Genomic DNA, 24404 nt, shown 5'->3' with positions numbered 1-24404 from the left:
GAGAGACTCAGAAGAACCACTGATATTCCAGGCCCTGCCTGTGTAACATTAATAAATGATGTCTCATCAGAATTATCCCAGCATCCCAGGGATATGAACTTACTCACACAGAGCTAAAAGGTTCCAAAATTTTACAAACTATTCTTCAGAAGAAACTGTTTCCCACTCCCTTGCCAAAAGCACTGACACATATTCACTTACTAAACAACTGCAGTCAGGTAGTCACAACATGACAAGACAGCAGACTGTAAACTAAGTGGTGGAGACAAGGGAAAATGTTGCCTTCTAGCAACTGCTGTGAGAATGAAAGGAGGATGGAAGTGAACAATTGTGGGTGGGACCATATTAAATAAAGTCGGAGCTTTTGGGATCTGTTCGGCAGAAACCTCCTGGTAGACTTGTCATTCTAAGAGGCAGATGTAGGAGGCACTGTTGCCAAAAACGTGTTAAATGAATCCTAACATTAGGTGGAGAAACTACAATCCCCTATGGATCCATTCCTTACCTTGCTCCATCCAATCCTTACGCCTTTGCTCAGACACGTGATACCTATGTGCACCTCCCGCTTTTTTTAGGAGTGGAGTTCAACACCACTGAAAACTGCAAGGTCACTTTTGATATCACAACTCTCCAATTCTGGGGGACAAGCTACTACTATCAGCAAGGAGCTCCCTACTAAGGAAATGTAAGTGGACAGAGCAAAACCATGGAATGTTCAGCTTAAGAAGGGGGTGGGACGGAAATACTGAGTTCCCGTTGCTCTGAGCTTCCCCAAGCTACTAGTGCTGTATTCTGTCCTGGTCTCTCCATTCATGTCTCTACCATGAGATAATCCAAAAGTGTGAGGACAAAATAGGTACATGGTTTGGCCAGGTGGGATAGCTTCTGCATAACTGGGAAGGCACTGGAAGAGTTAGAGGTCATGCTGAGAGTCCCTTTTCAGAAAGGGGAACTGAGCCTTGTAGTGGCAGTCAGATTTTCAGTTCTGGGGCCCACAGTTCTCAGACTGTTTCCTGCACTGTTACAGATGGAACTCAAAAGTGCCAGTGGGACCCACTTGAAGAAAAAGAAGGTGATTCTTAAAGTGTCCTATGGTAGCAAGAAGCAGGCCAAGACCTACTTCTCAGATGACACTGGGGTGGCCTCTTTCACCTTAGAGACTTCAGCATGGGACAGCAGCAGTGAAGTTCTATTGCAGATTAAGACCAATAATTACACTGAATTTGGCTAGTACTAAGAAATGCATCCCTCAGACTTACAGTCTATGTCATTGTCTTGGTATAGCCAGAGGGATGGAAGCATGGAGCGGTGAAATGACATATCTAGGGCAAGATAAATAGCCCATTGCAGAGCCAGTATTCTGGCTGCTGATGTTACACAAAGTCCTTGAGCAGAGAGGAGATATGCTGGCAGGTGAGGCAGCGGACAGACATCCCATGATGTTTTGACTGAGGTCTGTCTATATAGCACCCTGTCTGAGGTAGAAAGGGCTCCATGTCAGTGACAAAAGGCAGAAGAAGGACTACCAGGAGTCATGGAGTGGGAAGATAGGAAAGGAACCAGGAGAGCATCATCTGAAAATATATGTGGAGAAGAAAAGGTCAGTGACCAGTTTGCACTACATCATCCTCATAGCACAAGAACTAGGAGAAACCCTGGATATAAGAGCCAGAAAACTTAGGAGAGAAAGAAGAAAGGCTAGTAAGAAACCAGTTGCTGCAAGTCAGTCTGGATCACAGCAGGTAGCCAGGATGGGAGGAGCAGAGTGGAAGCTAAAGATGGCTGCCACCTCTGGGGAACTGATAGAGAAAAGTTCTACATCTGCTTTCATTGAATCACAGAATAACAGAATTGTTGGGTTTGGAAGGGATCTCTGGAGATTGTCTGGTCCATAGTCCAATCCACCTGCTAAAGCAGGTTCCCTAAAGTAGATTGCAGAGGAAAGTGTCCAAGCAGTTTCTGAATATCGACAGGGAAGGAGACCCCACAGTGTCTCTGGGCAACCTGTTCCTGTGCTCTGTCACCCTCAAAGAAGTTTTTCCCATTTGAAAGGAAGTCTCTTGTCTACTTCTAGGGGAAGGTTTCTAATGCCTGTCATATCTAATTTTAAAGATAGTATCTACAAAAACTAGCCAGGCACTCAGAGCCCCAGATAAATTAGGCCTCTAGGCTCTGCTCTAAAGTCCTAGCCAGAAAAATGAGGATTATTCTCCTCTGCAAATTAGTTTTCCCATGAAAATCTAAGAGTTACTAAATATATAGAAAACCTGGTGTTGTCAAATCTCACCAAGTATTGAAACTTAGTGTCCTCTCTTTTGAGCAGTGTCATTTCAAATAGATATCCTGACATCATTACCAAGTTAGACCTTGCTCTTCTGTAATAGCAATCAGTGAGCTACTTAACTTACTTGAGATGGAAACTGATGCACTGGCAGATCCCTTTACTACTTTATCAGGAAGATGAATCAGCTTAGGTTCTTCAGCCATGTTTCGTGATAACAGTAGAGAAAAGGTTCAGTATGAAAAATCAAACCTAAAGTACCTAATCTGACAGACAATATTGGAACAGATAAATGGAACACTGCCTATATCCTGTTCATGCAGAATGCTCTCTGCAGGTTGTCCCAGTCGTCACTCCATTGCTTGGAAACTTCAGATTAGAAGTAATTTGAGAGGTGCTGGACAGGATGAGAGATCACCGAGTTTCACAACTCAATTTGCCATCCTTCACAAGTTCTACACAGATCATAGCTGATCATTACTAGTCAGGGAGATATCCTAGAGGGACTTTCGGTGCTGCAGGGACAGGGTGATATGGCAGGAGCTCCTCATTTACTGATTATCATGCTCCAGGGATATCCAGGAGTTGCAGTGGGAAAGGAGGGAACAAAGCACAAATTTGCCACCTAAACTCAGGGGCAAAATCAACAGGGAAGCAAGTGTGGAATTGTGCCCTTTTCTGTCCTAATAAAAAATGAAATTTCCTGTGTGAAAAATCAATATTCTTTCATCAGCTTTCCCACACTTCAGTCCTACTCTCAAGTCAATATCTTTTCAGTCTGCAGGAACCATTCAACCTGTCTACATACCTCCTCTTGGGCACAAAAAGGAGCTGTAAGACTTCTCCACTAGCACACCTTCTGGCTGCCAGGGCAGAAACAAAGGGATAAGATGTAAGGAACGAGATAATACACAAAATTCCCAAGCAGCAGCAAAATTGCAGAGCAGTTTTAGGTCTGAATTAAGGGGTTAGTCCACAAGCTGTCAAGGACTCCATCCTCCTCACCTTTGGCAGTGCTGCACTGAAACTGTCTGATTAAGAAATCAAAAGTAAGTCTGTGAGACAGGACTCTCTTTTAAGTGAGCATATGCAAAAATTCATGAACAGTCGGTGGTTGAGAGGGAAGGGAAGGGAAGGGAAGGGAAGGGAAGGGAAGGGAAGGGAAGGGAAGGGAAGGGAAGGGAAGGGAAGGGAAGGGAAGGGAAGGGAAGGGAAGGGAAGGGAAGGGAAGGGAAGGGAAGGGAAGGGAAGGGAAGGGAAGGGAAGGGAAGGGAAGGGAAGGGAAGGGAAGGGAAGGGAAGGGGAAGGAACACACTTATGGCATACAAATGCAGCTCAAGAAAGAGTAATGCAAGGAGGGAGTAGGCTTGACTAAGTCCTGGGGAAAACAAAACAAACTAAGACCAGGATGGAAAAAAAAAAAAAAAAGAGGAAAGAACTACTTAGCCCAGCTCAACCTCCCTTCACTCATGCAAAGATAGTCTGGGAGAGAAATGAGCCCACTCTCATACTGACCTGAACCAGCAAGTGTTTGATCAGAGCATGCCTCCGCCTCATGGTAGCTGGCAAGGGCTTTTCCTGCCCCCACAGCGTGGTGTTGTATCCAGTACTTCAGTCCTGATTGTGATATTCAGAGTCCCTAGCAAGTAAATTGAACAGAGCTTGTTTCTTATGTCTGTAGGCAAACACTAACTAAAAGTGGACTCAGGTCCTGAAGCAAGCTTGTCCTCATAGAGTTAGTAGTTTAACAGGTAAAGATGAGCCAGTCAGTGCTGACAGCTTGTTCAGACAGCTTAAGTATGAAGGTAATGCTTCACCAACAGTGACTATAATCCACTACATGTGACTGTAGTGTAAGAAAGTTCAGCTCCTTGGTCTCCAGTGATGCCTTCCCATTTCATATGAAGCATAGCACCATAGTGGGTTCCCCCACTCCAATCTGTGAAGCCTCTTGCTCCCCAGCTGGTCCTACATCTCTCTCTCCAGGAGTTCTCCATGTCACCCATTCAGTTCCTGCCCTCTTATAAGAGCCTAAGACAGGAAAAAGAAAGCAAACACAATGGTTTGCATTCTTGTACCACTCAAAACAAACTTTGGTTTGCACTGAAGGCAAGGTTCTGCCAGCTTTTCTGGATCACCCACTCCCTCTCATTTCAGATTTAGGGTTCCCCACCACTGCTCCCATTTTTCCTGCCACTCCCAGCTGGGTTGCTGTCACATTCCATGTGAAGGTCTTGGACTCTTCCACACACAAGCACTCTCTGTCCCTGCAGGTCTGGCAGTCCTCCACCTGGAAGTCCAGCAATTTATCTAGGGCCACATGTATCTGAAAGAGTGATGATACAGGAGAATGACTGAGCAGCTCTGGAAAGATGAGGTGGTACATGTTCTGTAAAACTGGAGGGCTTGATAAGCCTGTCCCACACAGTATTTCCTGTGACACAGGCACATTACCTGTACGCATTGCTTCAGGTAGTTGAAGACAGCAGCCTTCAGCATGAAGGTCTCTCCTCGGATCACAGAATATGGCAATGTCACATCCACAAAGACAGGCTGGATTGTTCTGAGACTCGTGGTTGGAGCAAGGCCAAATGTCCTCCCAGTCAAGCAGAACATCTTGACTTTCCACTTGGTGACAGCATCAGGTGCCATGACTGGAACACTCCTGCTGCCATTGGAGCTGAGAGGAAGAGAGCACTTGCATAAATAAATTTGTCCCATCTCTCTGCAAGAGAGATCCCTCTCTCAGATGAGGGATGCAGTACAGATACTCAGTCTCAGATCAACCTCTGCTCTGTCACAAATGACTTCCGCTCCAGTGGCTCAGAGCAATGCAGCTCTTTGAATCTATTCCCTAAAGTCATATTTCCTGCTTAAATGCTGCCAGCAATGATGTTATACTCTTTTCCCAAACAAGACACTGATCCAGCATTCCAGCTCTGTATGCAAGTACTGTGGCAACAAAGGCTACACATTTAGCTGGTGCACCAACCAAATTGTGAAGTTCATAGAATAGCTGAAGTCGGAGGGGACCTGAAAGGTCATCAAGCTCCAACCTCCCTGCCACGGACAAGTTGTCAGCCACTAGATCAGGCTACCCAGGATCCCATGCAACCTGGCCTTGAATGCCGCCAGAGATGGGGCATCCACAACCTCTCTGGGAAACCTGTTCCAGTGCCTCATCACCCTCTGAGTAAAACAGTTCTTCCTAAAATCTAATCTAAATCTTTCCTCTTTTAGTTTAAAGCCATTCTCCTTTGTCCTACCACTATCAGACCATGTAAAAAGTAGGTCCCTCTCCTGCTTATAAGCTCCCTTCAAGTACTGGAAGTCCACAATTAGGTCTTCCTGGAGCCTTCTCTTCTCCAAGACACACAAGCCCAACTCCCTCAACCTTCCTTCATAAGAGATGTCTTCCAGTTCTCTTTATGGCCGTCCTCTGGACCTCCAACTGCTCTGCATCCTCTGAATACTGGGATCCTCAGGTTTGGATGTAATACTCCAGATAGGGCCTCATGAGGGCAAAGTGGAGGGGAACAACCATCTCCCTCTCCTTACTGGTCACTCCTCTTTTGATGCACCCCAGGATACAGTTGGCCTTCAGGGCTGCAAGTGCATGCTGCTGGCTCATGTCCAGCTTTTTGTTGACCAGGACCCCCAAGTCCTTCTCTACAGGGCTGCTCTCAGTGAGTTCTCCCAGTCTGTACTTTTATCTGGGATTACTTCAACTCAAGTGCAACACCTTGCAATTGGTTTTGTTAAACCTCATTAAATTCTCAGGTGCCCACTTCTTGAGCTTGTCCAAGTCCCTCTGGATAACATCCCTCCCTTCTTTTGTGTCAACTGCACCACTCATCTGAAATCTTGATGAGGGTGCACTCAATCCCACTGACCATCATAAAGATGCTGAAGAGCACTGGACACAAGTCAAACTCCTAGGGAGCATCACTCATCACTGGCTTCAACCTGGACATAGAGCCATTGACTATAAGCCTCTGGCAATGACCGTCCAACCAATAATTGTTACACCTAATAGTCTAGCCTTCAAATACTTCTCTCTCCAATTTAGAGATAAAGATGTGGTGTGGAGCCTGATCAAAGGCTGTACACAAGTTCAGGTAGATGACATCAGTTGCCACCTTCCTTTGTCCACCGATGCCATCACTCCATCATAGAAGGTCACCAGATTGTTCTTGCCTGTTCTGAACTGCCCTTGGTGAAGCCATGCTGTCAGTTTTACATCACTTCCTCATCTCACACATGCCTTAACATGTCTTCCAGGAGGATCTTCTCCATGATATTCTCAGGCACAGAAGTGAGGCTCACTGGCCTGCAGTTCCCTGAGTCTTCTTTCTTCCCTTTCTTCAGTATGGGAGAAATGTTCCCTTTTTCCAGCCACTGGGGACTTCACCTGACAGCCATGAATTTTCAAATATGATGGAGAGTGTCTTGACAACCACATCAGCCAGTTCCTTTAGAACTCTGGGATGCACGTCATCTGGCCCCATAAACTTGTACACATTCAGCCTTATGAGGTAGTCTCAGATTTGCTCTTACAGTGGGAGGAATTTTGCTCCCTTGACCCCTTCCTAGAAGTTCAGGCATACAAAAGGCATGGGAAGCCTGCCTGGCAATGAAGACTGAAGCAAAGAACTTGTTAAGAACTTCAGTCTTCTGCATGTCTGAGGAGGCCAGCTCTCCCTTTTTGTTTATAAAAGGGGGTACACTCTCCTTTGCCTGTCTGTTCTGCCCAGTGTACCTGTAGAATCCCCTCTTGTTGTTTTTCACAACCCTTACCATGTTCAATTCTGTCTGTGCTTCGGCTTTCCTGATCCAACCCCTGCATATCTGGACAGCATCCCTGTATCTTTCCCAGGCTACCCCTCCTTGGTTCCATTGCTTATACTTTTCCTTTTTTGCCCTCAGCGTGACCAGCAGGTCCTTGCTCAGTAATGCTGGTTTCCTGTCTCATCTGCTTTATTTCTTATTTTGGGGGACAGAGAGCTCTTGTGCTCTCAGAAAGGAGAGTGTAGGTGTTTAATTCTGTGCATGACAATACTCCTGTTTGCTTGCCTGCAGAAAACTCACAAACCTTTGCAAACAACTGTAGTTTAAATATCAGCAAGCAGATGAGTCAGTTTGGGATTATTATTTTGTGCAAATTGAGACACAGAAGAACGAAACAACAGCCCTTGTAGCTGTGGTTGGGGACAAGCCAGGCCACAGCACAGACTGCAGTATAACCACTAGGAAACACTCTCTTCCAGATCTTGGTCTATGCTCAAGTTTGTCTGTATGAGTAAATGAAACACCATTCTTTAATGTCAGAGAACACACAGGTAGTGACATACTTCAAAGTTGTTGTTTTTTTATAGTGACTTAGTCATTCTTACTGAGGGTTGATAGTGAGGCTGTGGCAGCATCATTCATACTCCTCACTAAACTCTAGTGATCAGAAGGCTTGTCTACCTATGTGACCTCAGATCCCTGCCCAGGGTAGGCAGAAAGTACAGCTCACCCATGGTCGGCTTCCTCTCTGCCCACTGATTGCACTGAGTTGGCTTCTTGATTACAAGGTTTGAGAAGACTTTCAGACCCATGTTCTGTTGGAAAAAGAAAAGCAGATGTGAGTGGTGAAGAGCACCGCTCCTCAACATGACTCTGAAAATCATCACAGCTAGGAAAGCCAGTTGCCCAGGCAGCTCAAAGTAGCACTTGCCCAAACAGACACCATGCTGAGGAGGTAAGGTTCAGCCTCCCCAGTCCCTTCTTTTACTAAACAAGTACTTCTGTTCTGTGACAGATATCTTGCTCCTCTCAACAATTTCCATTGTCAGCGCCCCTCCCCTTCCCCTTATGTGCACCAGAGGGAATAGTTGGGATTAAATCTGCCCTCTGAAACATAGAGTGTGATGAAGAGCTTCCTCCCTCATTCTTCCCCTAAAGATGTGACATGTGCCTGTCCACAAACACGGAACCACTCCTGTGCTGTGAAAGAGCCTGCTAGGATGTGGCTAAATAAAAGAGAACAGGATCTGATCAATATGCCCAAGGCCAAGTGGCACTGCCAGTCTTGTGTTCACACAGCTTAAGTCCAGTCATTTTTATTTGTAATCTCTAGAGGACTCCTACCCTGAAGAAAGTAGAAGATCTACCTTGTAAGACTCCAAAACACTATTAGAGAGCAGGCTAATGACTAGGTCATGTGAACAATCTGTAGTCTGTTGGCTGGGGCCTTTTCTTTTTTTTTTTTTTTTTTTCTTTTCTCTTCTCTATTAATGTAAACAAATATTACACATGCCCACGACCTCATTCCTAAATCCATAAATCTGGTTTCTGCCAGGTCAGGACCTTATCAACTTTCTTTTTGCATCTGTGCAGGGGAATAAAGGTGCTCATACTAATAATGGTATCTCACATCTCATGAGAAAGAACAGCTATGTCAGGACAGAATGCAGCAGTTGTCTGGAGAAGGCAAGATTTTATCAGATTTCTTGGGAAGAAAAATATCTCAGATGTACATAATTTTGGTAGCTCTGGGAAAATATGCAGCTGATTACCCAGAAGAGGTTGGAAATATCAGGCTGAAAGGGATGCTGTGGTTTTCCTTGGAGCCAAGATGACACAAACTGGGGCTGAATACAGTGATCTGAATGCTCTTCTACTTAGGCAGGGTATCCATGTCTGTAGATAGCAGGGAACAAGCCATATACTTAGGGAAACTCACAGGCAGGCAAGAATCAGGCATGCTTCACTCCACCCTCCTCCCCAGCATAATTCCTGCCATCTGTCAAGGCAGACCCTGCTTCCTACCAACACTTCTCCACACAAAGACCCCCTCATCCATTAGCCTCCAGTTCTCGTTGCCACAGTCCCTGCCTCTCTCTCCTAGATCATACATCACTCCTGCTTTTATTTTTTGGATAGTTGCACTGACCTTTTGGCTTGTCAGCTCACTCTCTGGTCTCATGAGGAACATGTTTTCATCCACTGCCTGTACTGCACACATGGAGCCAGGGGCTGCCTGAAGTTGAAGCTGCACTATTGACCCTGTGTGGCTTTCTTTAGTTGGGAAATCTACCTTGACCTTAAGCAACACACCAAGAAAAGAAGCATGAAAAAGAGAGAAAGAAGGGTGAAGAGGCTGACAGATACACAGCACAGCTCTCCCTCAGCTTTAGGTGTGAGTCTCACCTGGTATTCAAAGCACAAGGCAACATCAAAACAGATGCTATCAGCTTTCATTCCTCCATTGCGGAAGATAGTATACACCACTAAGCAAGATGAAGGGGTGAAGTCAGCAGTAAAGGTCAGTGAGATAGAGAAGGAGCCTTTCAGCACCGAGGAAATAAAACCAAATGTTGCTCTGTTTGCCCTCTCCCTCCATTCTCTAACCCCATATACTCCATCTCTTCACGGTTTTTCCCAGTCCCTGCTACCTTCATTAATTCTCTTTTTCTGCTGTTTCTCCTCTGCCAGATGGTACAATTGCTTCCTCCATCTCCCTCTGTCCTGTTTGCTGACAGTCCAGGAGCTGTAGTTTCAAGCAGTTCAGGAGAAACTCCAGCACCTTTCACCATCCAACCTAGAAACCCAATAGGCCAAACTGTTTCCTGTAAGTCAGCCAGGCCACTGCAGACTTAGTGTTCAGCTTTCCAACCTGGACACTCCTCCAACCTCTGTTGACAATGCCAGCCTTCCCAGTGACCTGAAGGGTGAGAACACTGAATGAGGAGACTGCTGTTTGAAACCAGGGCACACTTATACTCAGTCTGTGTGCATTTTGCACTCTTAAGCAACCACAGAAATGAATTGTTGATCCAATTCATCTTCATATCTCAGGCTTGGCAGATTTACAGGTACCACAGGGTGAGAAAAAAAAGAAGTTTTTATAGATGAAATTCTGGTGTGATCTGTCCAGGTAGTGGATTTACTGGATGAAAGAGAGTGAGAGCTAAGGTATTTCCCCTTTAGCAGGCATGTTTCCAAACTAGAAGCCATTTCCACTGAGCAGCTGTTTGATAACCAATTTGAAAAGCCATCCTTTCATCCGTTTTCCAAAGGGAGAAGAGTCTGAGAACAGATACTGCTTAAAACATTTCCATCTCCCACTGCAAACTGGGATGAAGATAAGGGTACAGTGAGTTGCAGAGGTCTCCTCCCATCCATGCAGGTGACCTGGGTGGGATGGCTGAGCTCTGCATGCATGTAGAGTTCCCCCAATTCTCCATAAACAAGCCCACATTGTCATCACTTTAGGGATGATCTAAATTATGCACATAATACTTGACTATGATCTGGTCTCATAAGCATTATCTTCCCCCATCTAGGTTCCTGTCCACCTTACTCACATAATATGCAAAATCTGTGCGGTTGGTGTCTTCTCCCACATCAGCCCTACTGAGTGTGAAGGTCACCTGGACACTCTGCTTTAGTCCACAGGGCAGTATTTTCAGGAAGCTCTTGGTTGTGACATGGAAGGGCTGCAGATGATGGTAAGCATTTGTGTAACTGATACTAGTTTTCCCAGGTTTTTGCATGACATTCTCCAGTGTGAACCTTCCCTGGGATGCAAACAGAGACATACAGAAATCAGGACTCAGGACACGTACTTCAATGCCTTGTTAAGATGCTCTTCACAAAGTTTGGAAAAGACTTGTCATGTCTTTCTTATAGCTCTGTACTGGCAGAGCTGTGTGTGGAGCCCAGGATTGAACTGGTAGGGGACTGCAGGGCAGGAGTGGGAGCACTAGCACAGCACAAGATTTATTGCTTTCCTGTAGAGGTGGAATTTACCTCCAAAGAGACTGAGGAGCTGTTCCAGGCAGTTGTGTCTAAACTGAACGATGCTCTTCCACTACCATCTGTGATATACGTTTTGATAAGCTGACGCTTCATGAACATTATAATGAGATTAACTTTTCTGTTTTTCATACTATTTCCATAGTGGTCCTGAAGCTTAATCTGGTGAGAATAGGGAAGACAGAAAAGCCAAGGTCAGATGTGTGTTCCAGTGTCATACCCAAAACCTTTCTCCCCACACACGCCTTCCCGTTTTGGTGGCATTGGCTTCAATATGACTCCAAGTTAGGAAATCTGTAAAACCCACATATCTCTGACGATAAGTTGAGGGTGATTTAAAACTATCTTCTCCAAAAGGAGTGTGTGACTAGAGCATGAGGAACTCAGGCCCTAGCCAACAGCTGAGGAATACTTGCAAAAATCGTTCACTGATCCTAGCAGAAGCCACAGATGTAATCACATGAGAGAATCTGAAATGCAGAAACTGGAGCTATTCTGCACCATCAAATAACATAACACACTGTAAGGTAAGCTACTCTAAGGAAAAGAAAACGGTCTGCGTCAGGAAAATTTGCTTTACACTAAATTCATTGGCAAATAATGGGAAGGGAAGAAGCAAGGAAAAAGTCACCTTCCCCTTGAAGGGTACTCCAGGGATATAGTAAGCATTTGATGTCTCAACCACTATACTTGCAGCTGTCCAGGAAATGACAATTTGGCTGGACGTGTTGATTTGGGCTCCTGTTGGAAGGTAGAGAAGCAAGATCAGTATCAGAAATGACCACTGCAGCCTAGTTTAATCTTACTTTGTTATTCCCAGGACCTCTGATTGGAATGTCTCAGGCTTCCTTCCCAAAATCAGCACATTTCAAGGTGTGCAGGCTGTTCCTGTGGCGGTTTTGTGTGGGTCTTCCTAAACTGTGAAGGACCACATGCCCAGCCACGCCTTATCTGCTTGCTGCTGGACAGATCAAGTCCCTCAAGCAGGAGCACCCTTTGAGTCTTCTAGAGGCCCCAACACACTGTAGTACAGGAGGAGGTATGCCTGCTCTGATGCTTCATCTCCAGGAAAGGGCCCTCTCATCCTTGTACAATCTCTGCTTCAAATGACTGTATGCTTCTGGGTACAGGTACCTGTGCCTTCCTCCAGTAGAGAAGCTTCTGCATAGATTTTGCTGTCTTCCTCACCAGGAGCCAGATTCAATACTGTTGTGCTTACTGAAGATGTGAAGCATCCCTTGCTTGCTGTCTGCAATGGGAAAAGGCAGATATAATTGGAGGCCGGGGAGAAGGGTAGGAATTAAAAGTAAACAACATTAGACATTCTGCCATAATTGTTGATCACAACAAGTGGACTCATATATATTGTTCCCATTTTAAATTTGGTATCTTTAATGTTATATGCATGAATATGTGTAATTCATATCATAGAAATATAAACAAATCACTTATCACAGCTACATTAAAGTTACATCATTGGTAACTTTCCAACTTTAGTAGGAAACTCAAGGCTGCACTAGCTGGATCACAAAGCAAGTATACAAGTATTTTAAGAGACCTGAATGGGAGAACTGCAGAATTAAAAGGAATCTGCAGAATTAAAATAACTAATTGTTCTCAAACCTGGAAGGTTACAACTACCATAAGAAATCATTATGACAAATCACACAGCATGAAAAGTATTAATCGTTTATGCAGAAGGGAAGGATCCAGCTATGACATTTTTTTTTCCTAGGGATGGAAAAAATGAAAGAACATTAAAAAAAAAAAAGAAAGAAAAGGTAAAAAGAAGCACCTATGTGAATTGGCTATTGAAATAACCTTGTCTACACCTGTACATGTTTGTGCAGCTCCAGGGAGGGTGCACCATAACACTGTATTTTTGTATCTGAGAAAGTTCTATTAATTGATGTTTCTTTCACTGTGTCTATTCCTGCCTAGTTATGCTTCTCTACAGAAAAGAACAAATTTTCTTTTTCTTTTCTTCAAGTTTTGTCTGTTAAATTCCTCTTTTCTGTTCCTTATCCCTACAACAAAATAACAACTTCTAGCAGTTAAGGCTTATCTGTTGGCCTAGGTAACAACAATTGCATATTATATATTACAGATACATTACAGAGGTTGGCAAACTGCCCTTAAGTAGCAATTCATTCTGTTCTCACAGCCCTTGACACACAGTCCTATGTGGTAGTCCTCCACTACCAATATATCTTCCAGGATCTTACTCACCAGACCGCTGTATTCTCTACAGATAACTTTGCTGGCATCTTGAGGGCACCTCTTTGCCTTCTGGCACAAAGTCACCTGCACGGTTCCTTTCACTTCTTTCCCATACATGTACCTGCAGGAGGAACACCACATGAGCTGCCATGCAGAGAACTGCTGTATGGCTTGCTGAGCGCATTACTCCACACAGGTGGACTTCCCGACATGGGTCTTAACGTAGTTTGTAAGCAAGCAAGAACAAGTGAAAGTACAGCAGTTTGTATACTTGGGAAATATAACATGGTCAGAAACAGAGCCTAGGCAGGAAAGTGACCACACTTTCCAATGCTCTCCCACTTCTGGGTGCTTAGTGTCCTGGAATTGCAGGCAGAAGCAAAGAGTTTATCTAAGCTGATGTGTCCACACAGCACCCAGTGGATACAAATCAGATGTAAAAGAAGCAGAAGCCTGCATCCCCAGAAACATCAACAAGATGGTGTGACAATGTATGGGAACTGTTGAATCGCAGCCTAAACCACTGATTAAGCACCTGGGGAAAGGACCAAGTCAGCCCTGGGAGCACAGGTGAAGGAGATTCATCTGTGTGACCAGAAGGGGTGGAGCCTGGCTCCACCTCTCTTAGATCTCATATAAGGGCTGATTGCCAGTAGGGAAGGATCTCTTTGTGGAAATTCCTCCTTGGTGAGGCTTTTCCCTGCAAATGTAGAATCTTCTGATATGGGTGAGTAATCTTTTTTTCCTTTCATTTGTAGTACTTTTCTATTATGCTGGTCCTTCTGTCATCGTACCTTTGTTGTGACACCTTTCCCATTGTATTGATCTGTTCTATTGCTACAGACAGTATTAGAATTTCACAGAGTTTTCCTTCCTAGTGTTGGCCTTACAAAGCTAGTTCAAGTGTCTCTACCCCCCAGTGCACATGTGTTATCCAGCACCTGCATCAGAAGCATTTTTTACTGTCACCCTGAATCCTACATCACTATAACTCAAGAGGTGGTGGGATGGTGTACTACTAGAACAAAGGTAAAACTCATGCTCAGTGGTTTGAAAGAGCTTTGCAGCTTCTTTCCTCCACTTCTAGGGCTTTGGTTGAAAGCCAGCTCTGATATGCTGAAGCTTTTTGATCTTATAGTAAAAGCTGTCATAAGCTTCCCTGATGCCTGTCTACTTAGGACCTGTATTTAATCTCCAGACTCTGAGCTATGCTGTAGGCATGCCTATACCAGGGCATATACCTCACTGTTCCACAGCCTGGAACTGTCTTGACTTGTGGGATTGATCTCAGACCTTCCTCCTCTCACTATGGGCTTATTTCATAATCTCAACTCTTGTTTTCATCATCAGCACTGCTAGCATTTTTGTTACTCAACTATGGCAGAATCTATACCTCATCAGTGCCGATACTTCTGCTGCCTGCCCTGTTTCCCTTCTTTCCTTGGTCCTATTCTGGTCTTTTTACAGCAGTGTTTCCTGACTGTACCAGTGACAAGAAGACATTCAAGAACCACCCTGAGGATGCAGGGTACTGTGCTCTTTTCTACTAGTGCTTCATATGCTCCTATGTTAAATGTCCCAATTAACAAGAAATTATGCCAGTCCATTAACAGAAGCAGCAAAAATTTCAAGACAACCCAGCTCCAAATGTGGTTCAGATTGCCTCTTTTGTCTGTCCAGTAGGTGTTTTCTGGAACATTCTTTCTTCCTTCTTTCTTCCTTCATGTTCATATCTTCTGAGGTATAAGCCTTTTGTCTTAGTTCCCATATGCTTTGTTCTTTGCTAATGATTGCAGAATGAGAGAGCTCTACCTACTGCTCCTAAGGAGGAGATATTTCATGCTGCTGTTTCTAAAGAAACATCAGCTCCTGATCCTGTACCTCAACAGATCAGTTCCATATCAAATATGCATACTTCCCCTCCATTACATCTTTCAAGGCTGGACACACAAAGCTTCTGGTACAGGTTATCTCTTGACTATAACAAGTCTATAGCTGGATGGTCTCTCCCAGGTGTGGGTCATGAACATGTTTCCTAAATAAGAACTCTACAATTTGGCTCTAGCACTATTTATTCTTTTTTTTTAAAGAACTGACCTGGATGAGGGCATTGAGTGCACCCTCAGTTTGCAGATGACACCAAGCTGGCTGGAAGTGTTGATCTGCCTGAGGGTAGCGAGGCCCTACAGAGGGATCTGGATAACTGGGCTGAAGCCGATGGGATTCAACATGACCAAATGCCGGGTCCTGCACTTCGGCTACAATAACCCCAGGCAATGCTACAGGCTTGGGGCAGAGTGGCTGGAAGACTGTGTGGAGGAAATGGACCTGGGGGTATTGATTGATGCTAGACTGAATGTGAGCCAGCAGTGTGCCCAGGTGGCCAAGAAGGCCAATGGCATCCTGGCTTGTATCAGAAATAGTGTGGCCAGCAGGAACAGGGAAGTAAGTGTCCCCCTGTACTCAGCACTGGTGAGGCCGCACCTCAAGTACTGTGTCCAGTTTTGGGCCTCCCACTGTAAGAAAGACATCGAGGCCCTGGAGTGTGTTCAGAGAAGGGCAACAAAGCTGGTGAGGGGTCTGGAGCACAGGCCTTATGAAGAGTGGCTGAAGGAGCTGGGATTGTTCAGTCTGGAGAAGAGGAGGCTCAGGGGGGACCTTATTGCTCTCTATAACTACCTGAAGGGAGGTTGTAGTGAGCTGGAGCTTGGCCTCTTCTCTTGTGTGACTAGTGATAGGACTAGAGGGAATGGCTTCAAGCTGTGCCAGGGAAGGTTCAGGCTGGATGTTAGGAAATACTACTTCTCTGAAAGGGTGGTCAGGCACTGGAATGGGCTGCCCAGAGAGGTGGTGGAGTCACCGAGCCTGGTGGTGTTCAAAGAGCATTTGGATGTTGTGTTGAGGGACATGGTTTAGCGAGAACAATTGGTGAAGGGTGAATGGTTGGACTGGATGATCCTGTGGGTCTTTTTCAACAGTAGCGATTCTATGATTCTATGCTTGTGTTTGGCTCCTCTTGAGCCACTTCTCTTTCTTGGATTCAAGAGAGGGAACAGTCATGATTTCCTTTCTCCGGTATTGCCTCCTCACCTGCCACACACCCTCAGAAGGAAAGTTTTATCTGAAGCATAAATCTGAGCTGGTCCTTCGAAGAAAACATCAAACTTTTGCAACACTGGAACAAGAAAAACAGAGTTACTTTATCAAAGGCAGCAGTCTACCTAGACATGAGATCATGAATGGGAAGGGTCTATTATCATGAGGCTGCAGTCCTGTGAAGGAGCATGTTAGGAGATGAAAGCACGGACTAATTAAAAACAGGAAAACTGAAGGAAGAATCCTTTTTTTTTTTCCTCTGATTAAGAGTCACAGAGGTCTTAGGTGTACTTTCACTCTGTGCCAGCCTACTTGTTACTAAATATCCTCTCCAGTATTCTCCAGTACAACATTCCCGGTTGGCATTTCTGATATTGTTCACTGGTGAATTACTCTATAGATTTCTATTGAATCTTAGTACTCGCATAGTAAAACTTAGTTCATGATGTTTGTCTGTAATGTTGTTATACAGACAAATGTAAGCACTTTATCCATCTAGTTCTTTGTTCTCTGTACTCCATCTTACCGTGTTCCTCCACCTTAAATGTACTGGATGCTTCTGGGTTAACTATGTTGATTGTGTAAGTCCCCACAGAGACTTCAGAAGCTAACTGGAAAGTGAGATCTGCAATGCCCTGTTTTGGTCTCACATCTAGCCATTGGTCAATGCAGTTTTGATGTGGGTCCTGCAATTGGAGGAAAGGAAATAAGAGGCAGTCATTAATGTCTTTCTGTACCCAAGACCCACTGGATTCAAACTGAGAGATTTCAGAGTCTTTCACAGGCTCTTGCTGGTTTTCTACGAAAGGTACAGAAGTGACTCAAATACCAGAGCTCGACAGACATGAGCTCAACACACCAAGGATTACTCTGCTCTGTACCGGCATTGAAGAAGGAAGTATAAAAGGTCTTGACATTTAGACTTTACCGTCTTATGTAAGGATAAACTTCTAAGAGTTAGCTAAAGTCTACTTGGAATGCAGATAAGAATATAGGCTGAATGATTTAGCTCTTCAATTCTTGCTACAAGTATGTGGACAGGGTATGTGTGTTCTCTGTCTCACTCAGTATAATTGCCTAGATACCCATCCTGAAGTACCCTTCCTTCTTTGTAACATCTTAGGAGTCTGACACACCCACCTGGACTACCACCTTGGAGTACTGCAAAGCAAACAGATGTCAGTGTCAGAAGCTGGCATGACATTAAAAACCTGCATATAGATTAATCCACTTAGCCTACGTACTACTTCAATACTGCCATTTCCAAACACTACAATACAAGTAGCTTGATCCTACAGAAACCCAAGAAAATAGTTTTGAAAAAAAGGATAAAATGTAACAGGAAAATCTGTGCTATTGAGTTTTGCTTTCTTATTCCTGAATTTCTAAGATGCATTTTGATAGACATATTCAAGTTTTAGTCTGTGACTGTGAAAGCTGTCCTTTACTGTAAAGAAAGGAGAAAAGAGACTTACAAATACAATCACTTCACGTTAATGAGTATTAAAAGGCATCCATTTTCTAATAGTTTCTCACAATTAGAAATACAAATTATAAAATGAATAAACCCCACATTTCCCTGTGAAGTACCTGGCCTAGCAGGTAAGCCTTGGAGCTGCTGCTGACTCTAGCTGGCAGTAACAGGCAGGCACAAAGAAAGGCATTCTATGTCTATTAATGTTAACTCTGTTCTTATGTCACAAAAGCTATCAGCCAGGAAACAGAGTGAAGGGAGAGTAAAACATAAGTGACTGGAAAAAGAAACTAATCTGTGAAGAGAAGACCATGTTTGATTCAGGTTATTCATCATTCTAAGCTTTCATGCAAGTTATGATAGGCAGCTTTGTTTTCTCAGGAAGAAAAAAAATGCAAGTTAACTATTTACATAACTTGAATATAATGTCAGTGCTTAAATAAGACTTGAGTCAACAGCACCTGTGTTATTACCAATCCATCTGATTTACAAATGAGATATTATGTCTTTAATGCTGCAGTGCACTCAAGCCTCATATTAATCTTGGTTAAACACTACCTCTTCTGAATTTTCATCACAGCATTATTAACAGTTGCAGTGCTAATTTTCTCATATTCACAGATAGGCATCAAGCATTTATGACCACGTATCTTCACGAACCAATGTGGGCATAGAAGCAAAGACATTGTTTATTACCTAAAATAGATGCCTTCTGTTTCTGAGGCAGAAAGTGTGTGCATGATCCTAGGCTCTCATCAGTAACAAAGAAACAAAAAAGGAGAAATGAAGTCAGCACCAAAGAAGCCAGAAGAATCTCTTTGTATTTCAGACTAGAGATTTAACTCTGCTCATTTGTGCCCCTCAGTATTTATCTGTCATGGCATGAATTCTTGTTGGCTCTCCTTAAATTGATTCAGGACAGACTAACGTGAAATATTTACAGCTTCTGGCAGCAGGTATAATTGCTTACCTTAGGAAGCTGCTAGTCTTGCAGTTTCCTGGCTATCACCTATTCAAGTCTCTGGCAACTTCTCACTCCCTTGACTTAAGCAGAATGAGCTGCTGCCAGAAGCAAGTCAGTGAAATTTGGTTATACAGTTTTCTTTTTTCTTTTATTTATAATCAGTTCATATACATCCTTTCCCACATCAGTCTTTCTTAAAATTTTGCAAATTTACCTTGGCTTGCTGTAGATCCTTCTGCTGTGTGTAGGTATAATGTGCTCCACAAAGCTGCAGGAGAGGAAGTCTGCCTCTGGCTGAGCCTAGGCATAACTTGTCTGGTAGTCATGCTTGCAGTCAGCAGCCTGCAGTTCCCCCCCCGAGAATCCCATTCTTTTCTGTCATGGGACAAATGCATGAAGTTTCTCTGCTGCCCTTTACTAACTCAACTAGCAGAGCATGCTGGCATGCTCTTCAAATATCAGCAGCCATGCTAGAGCTCACACCAGACAGCATCTGAGACTATCAACTCAGCCATGAGATTGGATGTTGCAATGCTTTTTAACAAGTCATTGTCTGCTTTGTTGGGTATTGCAGACATGCAGACCAACTGGCAGTCACATTGTGGGTTTGGCAGAGGCAGCAGACTTGGCTGAAGAAGTCTATAGGCTTCCTGGCATGTACTTAGGCTTTACCTTGTTATTAACGGGAACAAAGTCTTCAGTCAGTGTTACTATCCAAAATTTCACTGAAGGGAAAAAGGGAGAAGAGCATGTTGCAGACATGCAGGACTTTTGGGCAGAGACTTGTTTTGCATGTGTCTCTCTCCAAATTCACAGCTTGCTGGCATCCTCAGGCCTGCCTGCAGCCTCCTCTTAGCACTTGCTCATCCAGGCTCACTGTCTCTCCCCTCCATACACTGTTCTGCTCCTGCTGCGCATTCTGGCAACCCCACCCTCTGGCTCCACTCTACCACAGTGCAAGGAAGTGCTTGGAGTCACAGGCTGAGGAGGAGGTATAAAAGTCTTGCTTTGTCTCCAGGCTGTGCCTGGAAACAAGGGCAAGGTGCTGCCAGGGGAAAGAAGGATATGTGCAGTGTGTGGTTCCAGCAGCTGGTCTCATGAGTTAGAGTCTCTTGCAAAAGCTGTACCCTAAGCTCCTCTTCTAATTCTTTGTGTGCATGATGTGTGCAGATCAGTTCTACCAGGCCCTCACCGGAGCCCCATGATTTTGAGAAAGCCATATATATGACTGCTCACTCTCCCAAACCGGCTCTATTCTTATAGCCTGTGAAACCAAAGCCCCTTCCATAAAACACAGTGCACTAATACCTCACCCCAGCAGGCAGTAGGGGCCTCAGTTGCAGGTAGGTTGCCCCTTTGTCCCCACGAAAGCTACATAGCACAAATCATTGAACATATACCTCAGGGAAAAAATAGGAACAAAGTCCAGACAGATCAAGAGAGCCAGTCAGGATTCTTCATGCAGAGTGCTCACCTGTCTGTCCTGGCTTATAGACAGGTTTTTCCATCTGGATGAAGGTGCTAGTGCCAGCCCTGCGGATCAGGACTTGCTTTTCTTCCTTTGCACTGAAATACTGGCCATTGGAGATGTGCAGCTGGACAGTGCCCACCTCTTGACTGCCTGCAGGTTTGGGGACCTAGGAAAGGAAAGTCACCAGGTTAGGAGGGAGCAGGCAAGGAGGATGAGATGGCATCACAGCAGGTGCTCTTCTTGCATCTCCTGAACTGTGATGCCATCCTCCTCTCCACCTTACTCTGGAGGCCAGCACAGCATGTCCCCTTAGTGGCATATTAACTCTTATTTGCCCGTTCACATAAACCCATGAGTCTAATTTTCTTTGGCAGAGCAGAAAGTGCTCTGAGCCTGTGTAGACATGCTTCTATGCTCTTCCTAGTCCTCAAGCATGTTTTACAGTGCTTCAAGAGAAGGTGTGCTGGGACACTATCTGAGATGAAGTGTTTGGTTCTTACTGTATCATGGCTCACACTGTCACAGGGTGTTATCTGCTTCTTTCTCAGTGGGGAGAATGAGGCACACAGCTGCATTTGAGTGTTTCTAAGCTCCTCTGTCTGAGTTGGGCCTTTGGTGAATGTCCATGCAGCCCTTCTCTTGATGAACTGAGCCTCCAAGGTGGATTGTGAGTTATCCAACAGGAAAAATATCATGCAGTCAGACAATGGCAAGAAGGAAATACACCAAGCTTTCACTTATACTCCACCTAATTTTTCTTTAACTCCTTTCCATGCCCTCCCTCTTCCCATTGTCCTCTTTCTTCATTTCTCTGGCAAGAGTAGTCATGAGCCAAAACAACACTCTGGGAGATGTCAGCTACAAGCCACTGCTAAGAACAGTCCTTACCTGAAATCTGGAGCACTTGAAGATCCAATTGTTCCAGACAACCTTGCTGTAGAGGCTGAGGTTGCCAGATCCATGTACAAGTGTTAAGACTACATGAATACTCTTCTCCATGCCATGGAGGTCCAAGCACACTCTCTGGGAAGAGGGGAAGGACAGTTCAGATGGAAGGATGATCAAGTACATCCTGCAGTGGGGAAATAAGGTATCCAGCTAGTCTCACTCTGTCTTGATGTTAATAATCCATGATCTGAGGAAGCAGCAGGATTTAACTTTTCTCTAGGAGCAACTGTTCTGCTGGGGGGAGAGGGAGAGATGATTAGCAGTGAGAGTGCATAACACTCATAGGAGTGATGGAACAGATATAGTACATTTCAGGTAAATATATGGGAAATGTTTTTACGTGACCTCATGTTACAGTGGTATGTATGGAATTTTGGAGTATGCTACAGTAACACGGGAAAAAATATAGTAGAGTCTATCTCTACCTCTGCAAAGGGAACTCTTTTTAGGGGTTTCCAGTACACATGGAAAAGGGAACAGTGCTATGGGGCTCAGAGATGGAAGAAGTTGCAAAGTTCAGATTGGGATCTAAAACCAAACCTGCTGTGTTCATTCAGAAGGCTGCAGCTGTCTAATTCTGATCTCAAAGGTCTATTTGACTCTGGCTCTGTTTTGGCACCTACAACAGAAGTGCAAGATTCTCTACAGCTGTACTCCAGACCCTCAGTATGAAAGGATCCATCTTTCTTGCTTCAAAAAGGTTCCTCAATTACTTTGGCAGCAGTCTGGTTCCTGCTTAATCATTCCCAGCCCTGCAATACTAGATCTCTTGTGCTTCTCTTTATCCTACACCTTTCCCTTCAGTTTTCCTCAGACAGAAGTTATTGCTCCTCTTGTTTCTAATAATGGTCCTTACAAAGCCAAAGGAAAGGCTGTCACTTTCAGGATCATTCTGTTCATAACAGGGCTTGTGGCATGCTGCATACCACCCTGCATCTGTCCCTCCTAGCAGATGCCTCATAGGGTCCCATGCTCTCTCCCTGCTATCCTGAGCCCTCCCTCAGTATCAGAACTATCAATTTCTAGATCTTGAAATGGCGCTTACGGTTGTGCTGCTATCCCCAAAGTGTAGCCCAGGCAGCTGAGGAGGAAGGGAGTCCACATTTTCTTGGGAGACTTCCAGGGAGGTAGATCAGTTTGGAGGGCAGGTCAGGAGAGAAGATGATGTGCAGCTTCTCTTCTTCCAAGGACTCCAGTCCACCTGCTGCTGTTGCCGTTTCTCCCAGGAAGCAGACAAAACGCCCCAAAGTTTCATTCCTTCTGCCTCATTCCTGTATTTATGGTGTTCCAGGCACAGGGTTGTACCATTCTGAATGTTCACCAGCCAATCCAAGTCTTTCTGGCATCCCAACTCTCTGCTTTCCTACTCCTCCATGGATGCACTAGCATCAGAGAAGTTTGCTTTTAATTTTGCTAAGGAATAGTTTGTTTCCTGTTCACTGCTCTGACCCTGCTCCTTATTCCAGCTGCAACCTCTAGTCCATTGTTTTGCTGTGAGACACATTGTTGCACGACCCCTTGGCAACCTGCCCTCAGTTGGAGCTCAGTGTACTCTTGTGGTCATGCTGTCCCCAAACTTTTTAAGTTTGCGTCTCCTGAGGCAGATCTCAGTCTTGGAGAGGAGGCTGGGCTTTGAACACAAAAAATATGTATGCATAGTGCTCTTCTCCTTTGTGGAGTGCTCCCATACCCAGCAGGAGAGCACAGACAGCAGGAAGAACTGGAATTCTCATCTCTGCTCTACAGATAGTTCAGTTTGAAAGGAAATCTAACAACTACAGTTCACTCCAGCTACATCACACATCCCTACATGGCCCATTTCAGGACTAATTTATGCATGTGTTCACCAGTGGAAATGGGTGTTGAACCTCAAGCAGGCAGGTCAAGAACTGCACAGCTTGAGTCCTACAGGGTTTTCTCCAGAATTATAGAATGGTGTGTGTTGGAAGTGACCTTTAAGATCTTCTGGTTCCAACCTGCCTGCTATAAGCAGGGACACCTCCCACTAGACCAGGTTGCTTAGAACTCCATCCAGGCTGGCCTTGAATGCTTCCAGGGAGAGGGCATCCACAGCCTCTCTAGACAACCTGTTCTGGTGTCTCACCACCCTCACAGTAAGTAACTTCTTCCTAATATCTAGTCTAAACCTGCCCTTTGCCAGTTTAAAACCATTTCCACTCATCTTATTGCTGTATGCCCTTCTAAAAAGTCCATCCCCAGCTTTCGTGTAGGGCCCCCATCAGGTAATGTAAAGCCACTATAAGTTCCCCCTGCAGCCTTCTCTTCTCCAAGTTGAAAAGCCTCAACTCTCTCAGCCTGTTCTTGTAGTGGAGGTGCTCCAGCCCTCTGATCAACTTTGTGGCCCCTTTCTGGACCAGCTCCAACATGGTATCTAGTTTGGGAACTTCTTCCTCATGCCAATTTTAAACCTGCTAACCTACTGTTCATACTGAACTTCTACCTGGATATGAAACCACAATTCAAAGTAAATTATGCTTCTTGAAACACTTCCTAAATTAAGGAATTTCTTCCTTTTCGTATCAAAATACATTACTGATTTGTTCTCAGCTGTCACACTAAGCTCTTGAATACTTAGGTCCTAGGAATATTGCCTTTTTTATTTTGGAAAGACTGGTGTATCAAAAAGGAAAAAAATATATTTTTTCTTCACAGAGTGGGCAGATTTAAATCTTTTCTTGTTTATTAATATATTTATTTTCTTTTGAGAACTTTTTTCAGCTAAGTGATTCTGGTACCAGTGGTTGAGGAAAAAAAGGTGAAAGTGCACCTGGATAAACAAATCAACAGGAACCAGAGCAAGAAAGTGAATCACTCTTGACACTAGGCTGCCCTTAATTTCTTTCCATGGTTCTTGAGAAGTACAGGCAGTGCCTGCTGAACAATCTCAGATGACATTTGTTCACAGTAGACCCACAATTGTTTCAGGGTACAGCCAGATCCCTTTTAACAGCATACAGCTTCACTATGTCAAAGCCAGCAGTCCTAGCTCCTACTGTTTTGTGGGAGTGGAGTTCAAATATTTTTGAAGTTCTGGACTTATTACTGATTGGAATCTCATATACTGAACAAACAACCCAATCTAACTCACAGACAATGAAAGCAGCATGAAACAAGTGCTGGAGCAGCA

At 44.4% G+C, this 24404-nt stretch overlaps 1 protein-coding gene across 2 annotated transcripts; it reads right to left on the bottom strand.

The window, feature by feature from the left end:
* Nucleotides 1-11902: 11902 nt before the first annotated feature.
* LOC124417106 (alpha-2-macroglobulin-like) lies at nucleotides 11903-18633 on the bottom strand. Of its 2 annotated transcripts, none has more exons than XR_006931022.1 (3): nucleotides 13839-13872; nucleotides 13313-13424; nucleotides 11903-12332 (listed from the first exon to the last, which is right to left on the bottom strand). XR_006931022.1 is itself a non-coding variant. In XM_046899112.1 (3 exons), the coding sequence occupies exons 1-3, from the start codon at nucleotides 18611-18613 to the stop codon at nucleotides 12186-12188; spliced, it is 303 nt and encodes a 100-aa protein (XP_046755068.1). In that variant the 5' UTR covers nucleotides 18614-18633; the 3' UTR covers nucleotides 11903-12185. The 2 variants fall into 2 exon arrangements, 1 of the variants encoding a protein (XP_046755068.1); XM_046899112.1 differs by lacking the exon at nucleotides 13839-13872 and adding an exon at nucleotides 18570-18633.
* Nucleotides 18634-24404: the final 5771 nt, after the last annotated feature.

Source organism: Gallus gallus, chromosome 1 (assembly GCF_016699485.2).
Source record: "Gallus gallus isolate bGalGal1 chromosome 1, bGalGal1.mat.broiler.GRCg7b, whole genome shotgun sequence".
NCBI lineage: Eukaryota > Metazoa > Chordata > Aves > Galliformes > Phasianidae > Gallus > Gallus gallus.
This window is presented reverse-complemented; position numbering and strand designations above follow the sequence as displayed.